Genomic DNA, 5,361 nt, shown 5'->3' on the forward strand with positions numbered 1-5,361 from the left:
CGTCTCAAAAAAAAAAAAATTTGAATATGGACTATGTATTAGATAATATCAATGAATTCATTTATTTTGTTAGGTGTGATATGGCATGGTGGTTTTGTAAGAATATGGCTTTTTTTTGACCGGGCAAGGGGGCTCATGCCTGTAATCCCAGCACTTTGGGAGGCCGAGGCGGGTGGATCACCTGAGGCCAGGAGTTTGAGGCCAGCCTGGCCAACATGGTGAAACCCCATACTAAAAATACAAAAATTAGCCGGGCGTGGTAGCAGGTGCCTGTAATCCCAGCTACTTGGGAGGCTGAGGCAGAGAATCACTTGAATCTGGGAGGCGGAGGTTGCAGTGAGCCACTGCACTCCAGCCTGGGCAACAGGGCAAGACTCCGTCTCAAAAAACAAAAAAAAAGAATATGTTCTTTTTAAGGAATATATACTTAAGTATTTCAGCGTGAAATGTCATATCTGGGGATTTAAATTATCTTAGAAGATATGAGGAGGAATATCAACAGAATCTGAAGCAGCAGTCAGTGAAGTAAGAAGAAAATCCGGAGAGCAAGGGCTCCTTGGCAGACTAATGAATCATGTGTTTCATGGAGAAGTGATCAACCTCGTCAAGTACTACTGGTCGAGGTAGATGAAGATTGAGAACTGACTGTTGGATTTACTTATATGAATGTCATTGGTGACTATGATAAAAGCAGTTTGTGTAAAGTGATGGGGTGAAAACCTGATTGGGACGAGTTCAACAGAAGTTAGGAGGAAAGAAATAGGAAATGACAAGTGTAGACAATGATGTGACACCTGGAGTTTTGCTGTAAAGGAAAGAGAAGAAATGGAGCAATAACTGGAAAGGAAAATAGGATCAAGAGGGGATTTTTTTTTTAACAATGAAAGAATTGGTGGGTTGAAGTCCTTATACCAGTGAGTGACAAGGGATGAGATCTTTTGCACAAATGGGGGGTTGTGCCTTAGCTAGAAGCATGGAGAGTTCATCCATACTAACAGGATAGAAGGCAAAGAACACAGAGGGAATAATGCTGGGAAGTAGGTTGATATGGGAGAAGAAGCTTCTGATTGCTTCTATCAACCCAGTGAAATTGGAAGCAAGAGAGATGAGGGAGAGATGTTGAGGGTCTGAAAAGCAAGAAGGTATGAAACAGGCATCTAGTACAATGGATGAGTGAATACATTAGAGAAATGTAATATGATTGCCAGGCAGCATGAAGGGCCTGCTTGACATTAATATTGATGGATTTCAAGTAAGATCAGTCAGCATGATTGTTTCTTCAACCATGTTCATCTGCGAGGGCCAGAGTTGGATTTAGCAAAATATATTAGTTTCCTATTGCTGCCGTTACAAATCATCACAAACGTTAAAACAACACAAAGTATTATCTTTTATCTTACAGGTATATCTTGCAGGTTATATAAGTTAGAAGTCTGACACAGGTCTCACTGGGCTAAAATTAAGGTTGCAGCAAGGCTGTGTTCCTTTCTGGACGCTCTAGGGGGAGAATGTGCTTCTTGACTTTTCCAGCTTCCAGAGGCCATACACATTTCTTGGCTCATAACCCCTTCCCCATCTACCGAGCCAGGTAGGACAGGTTGAATCCTTCTCACACTGCGTCACTATGACCTCCTCTTCTGCCTCCCTCTTCCGTTTTTTTTTTTTTTTTTGGAGATGTAATTTCAGTCTTGTAGCCTAGGCTGGAGTGCAACAGTGCGATCTCAGCTCACTGCAACCTCCACCTCCTGGGTTCAAGCAATTCTCCTGCCTCAGCCTCCTGGGTAGCTGGGATTACAGGCGTGTGCCACCACGTCCGGCTTATTTTTGTATTTTTGTAGAAACAGGGTTTCATTACGTTGGCCAGGCTGGTCTCGAACTCCTGACCTCAGGTGATCCACCCACCTTAGCCTCCCCAAGTGCTGGGATTACAGCTGTGAGCCACCACACCCAGCCCCTCTTCCACTTTTAAGCACCCTGTGATTACACTGGGCTCACCCAGATATTCCAATTTCCCTATTTTAGGGTCAGCTGGTTAGTGACCTTAATTCCTCTCTACCATATGAGGGTAACATATTCACAGGGTTCAGAAATTAGTATGTGGATATCCTCGGGAGGCCATTACTCTGCTTACCATATGAAGGCTATGGTCTTGCCAAGCCAGTATAATGAAGTGTGAAAGAGAAAAAAAATAAGTTAAAGTTGTACACAAGGAAGCCTCCACAATTATTGACTCTGAACTTCAAACTATGTAAGGAGAGAAGTGAGAACCTGAGGGGTGTGCAACAGTGAAAAGATGGAATCAATGAACTATAGGTCCCAACAATATCAAACGGTTGTTGGAATTGGTATTCTAGAGGGAGTAAGGTAGAGGATGGAGAGTAGAATGCTTGAACGGTGGTGTAATAATGGAAGTGTAATAAAAAGTCTGATTCTGCTGGGCATGGTGGCGCACAGCTGTAATCCCAGTGCTTTGGGAGCCTGAGGTGGGAGGATCACTTGAGTCTAGGAGTTCAAGACCAGCCTGGGCAACACAGTGAGACTTCATCTCTACAAAAATCTTTTTTTTTTTTTCTGAGATGGAGTCTTGCTCTGTTGCCCATGCTGGAGTGCAGTGGCGCCATCTCGGCTCGCTGCAACCTCCGCCTCCTGGGTTGAAGCAATTCTGCCTCAGCCTCCCAAGTAGCTGGGATTACAGGTGCCCGCCACCATACCCGACTAATTTTTGTATTTTTAGTAGAGATGGGGCTTCACCATGTTGTCCAGACTGGTCTTGAACTCCTGACCTCGTGATGCGCCCGCCTCACCCTCCCAAAGTGCTGGGATTACAGGCATGAGCCACTGCACCTAGCCTACAAAAATCTTTTAAACATTAGCCGGGCTTCGTGGCACACACCTCTGGTATATGTTTATATGTACAGTAAGTCCTCAGTTAACATGGTCAGTAGGTTCTCGGCAACTGCAACTTTAAGCAAAATGACACACAGCAGGCCCTTGAATGACACTGGTTCATTCAATATCATTTTGCTGCAACACTGATGAGAAAAAAATTGGTTTTGCTATGTCATTTCACTTAAAGTCAGTTTCCAAGAACGTATGGACAATGCTAAGTGAGGACTTACTGTATACACACGCACACACATCTTTGCTCACTCATGTAAGTGTATCTGTAGAAGAAAATACTACAAGTCCTAGCTTCAAAAGTAAAACTACATATCTTAACTTTTGAATTGACTCATATAGCTCATCACACACCAGCCTGAGAGAATATAAATAAATGCTTGCTCACACTATTGACTTTATTAAAATCTGGCATGGTTTTCTTGAATGGCAATTTTAAATACACATTCCCCAAGACCCAGCAATCCGAATTCCAAAGTGTACACTCAGTTACAAAGTGCACAAAAATTCACACAAAGGCTGCCTATTACAACAAAAGTATAATGGCAAACAATTGGAAAAATCTAAATGAAAGGCCTGGCATGGTGGCCCACGTCTGTAGTCTCAACACTTTGGGAGGCCAAGGCAGGAGGATTGCTTGAACTCAGGAGTTTGAGACCAGCCTGGGCAACATGGCGAGACCCCGTCTCTACTAAAAATTCAAAAAAATACTTTGGGAGGCCGAGGCGGGCGGATCACGAGATCAGGAGATTGAGACCATCCCGGCTAACATGGTGAAACCCCATCTCAAAAAAAAAAAAAAAAAAATAGCTGGGTGTGGTGGTGTGCGCCTGTGGTCCCAGCTACTCCGGAAACTGAGGTGGGAGGATCGCATGAGCCCCGGGGGATGGAAGTTGCAGTGAGCTGAGTTAGAGATCGCGCCACTGCACTCCAGCCTGGGTGACAGAGCCAGACCCTGTCTCTAAAAATATATATAAAACAACAATAATAAAATAACAAATTGGCTGGGCATGGTGGCACCCACCTGAAGTCCCAGCTACTAGGGAGGCTGGGGCAGGAGGACTGCTTGAGCCCAGGCATTCGAGGCTGCAGTGAACTATGATCAGGCCACTGAATTCCAGTCTGGGCGACACAGCAAGACCCTGTCTCAAAAAAAATTAAAGCAGTAAAATTCACAGAGACAGAATAATGGTTGCTAGGGGCTGAAGGGAGGGGGAAATGGCGAGTTGTTTAATGGAGTTGTTTCAGTTTTGCCACATGAGAAAAGTTCTGGAGATGACGGACAGTTGCATAACAATATGAATGTAGTCAACACTACTGAACTGTACATTTAAAAATGGTTAGGATGATAAACTTTATTTTTCATAAAACCCAGTTTCTGCACAAAAAGATAAAATTTGTGTTATGTGTACTTTACCACAATTTAAGAAAAAATTTAAATTCTCATCCCAACATTACCATGCCCCCCACTCTTAGCCAACGGGTGAATGTTTACTCATTTTTCAACGCCTACCTCAAACGTCTCCTCTTGTCACGCCATCCCTTAGCTGACCATCCTTGTAGTTGGCCATTCCCTCTTTCATGCCAACACTGTGCCCTGCACATACATTATACCTCTTACAGCACTTATCAAACCTAGTAATTATTGCTTTACAGATCCGTTTCCACTACTAGATTACAAACAATTTGGGGGCGGGGACCTTGTTTTACTCATCTCTGTATCCCCTAGACTTAGGGCTTGATAAGCTGAAAAGAATCAAGAAGGGCTTGATTAATTAAGGCTCTGGCTTTTAAGGAGCTCATACTGGAGAGTCATTTGCCCAAAAGAAGAGGCATCGGGGTCTCCTCAGGTTTTAGAAATCTGGTCAAATATCCAGAGCTGACTCCCACACCCTGCTGCGAGAAGAGTGCGAGTGCGCGTCTCAAAACGCTCCGCCTCAACAGTTTGGGTCCCCAGGAGGATCCGGGGCCACCCCACCTCCACCCTGGGCCAGGTCGGTTAGCTAGACCCGCCTAGCGGTCCAGATATACCTTAGGTAATGAGCAGCCTGCTCTGGGCTCAAGGCCTCGGCTTCCGGAAACCTTCGGGACGCCTCCATGACCCTCGGATTGGGTTCCAGTTACCCCGGCGGGAGCTTGGAGCTTGGAGCTTGAATTTCGCTCACTCCCGCCCCGCGCATGCTCAGTGCGCCCGTGGGGAGGGACACAGCCAACCGTCGGCCTCGCGGCCAGCCAATCCGCGACCACGCGCTGCGTCGCCACCGCCTGAGCCCCGCCCATGAGGGTGGGCGCCTGCGCCTACGCGCGCCGGGAAGCAGGAGGTGATCTCTGCCTTCGAGACACAGAGTGTGTTGCGTCAGACTGTGATCCCTCGCGTTTCAATCCACTTCAAACTATGCAGCGGCCAATTCGTTCGCGCGTGCGTGTGCTATCATTGTGAGTGGAGGGGACTGTCCGATATGA

At 45.9% G+C, this 5,361-nt stretch overlaps 1 protein-coding gene across 1 annotated transcript in view; it reads right to left on the reverse strand.

Moving 5' to 3' along the window:
• ERCC6L (ERCC excision repair 6 like, spindle assembly checkpoint helicase) overlaps positions 1-5,072 on the reverse strand; it is a 47,767-nt gene extending 42,695 nt beyond the window's left edge. The window contains exon 1 of the mRNA XM_032757168.2: positions 4,930-5,072. Within this exon, the coding sequence (XP_032613059.1) occupies positions 4,930-4,997 (68 nt within the window). The 5' untranslated portion in view covers positions 4,998-5,072. The remainder of the gene's footprint in view (positions 1-4,929) is intronic.
• Between the last annotated feature and the right edge of the window lie 289 nt (positions 5,073-5,361).

The sequence above is a fragment of the Hylobates moloch genome, unplaced genomic scaffold (assembly GCF_009828535.3).
Source record: "Hylobates moloch isolate HMO894 unplaced genomic scaffold, HMol_V3 SCAFFOLD_7, whole genome shotgun sequence".
Classification (NCBI taxonomy): Eukaryota; Metazoa; Chordata; class Mammalia; order Primates; family Hylobatidae; genus Hylobates; species Hylobates moloch.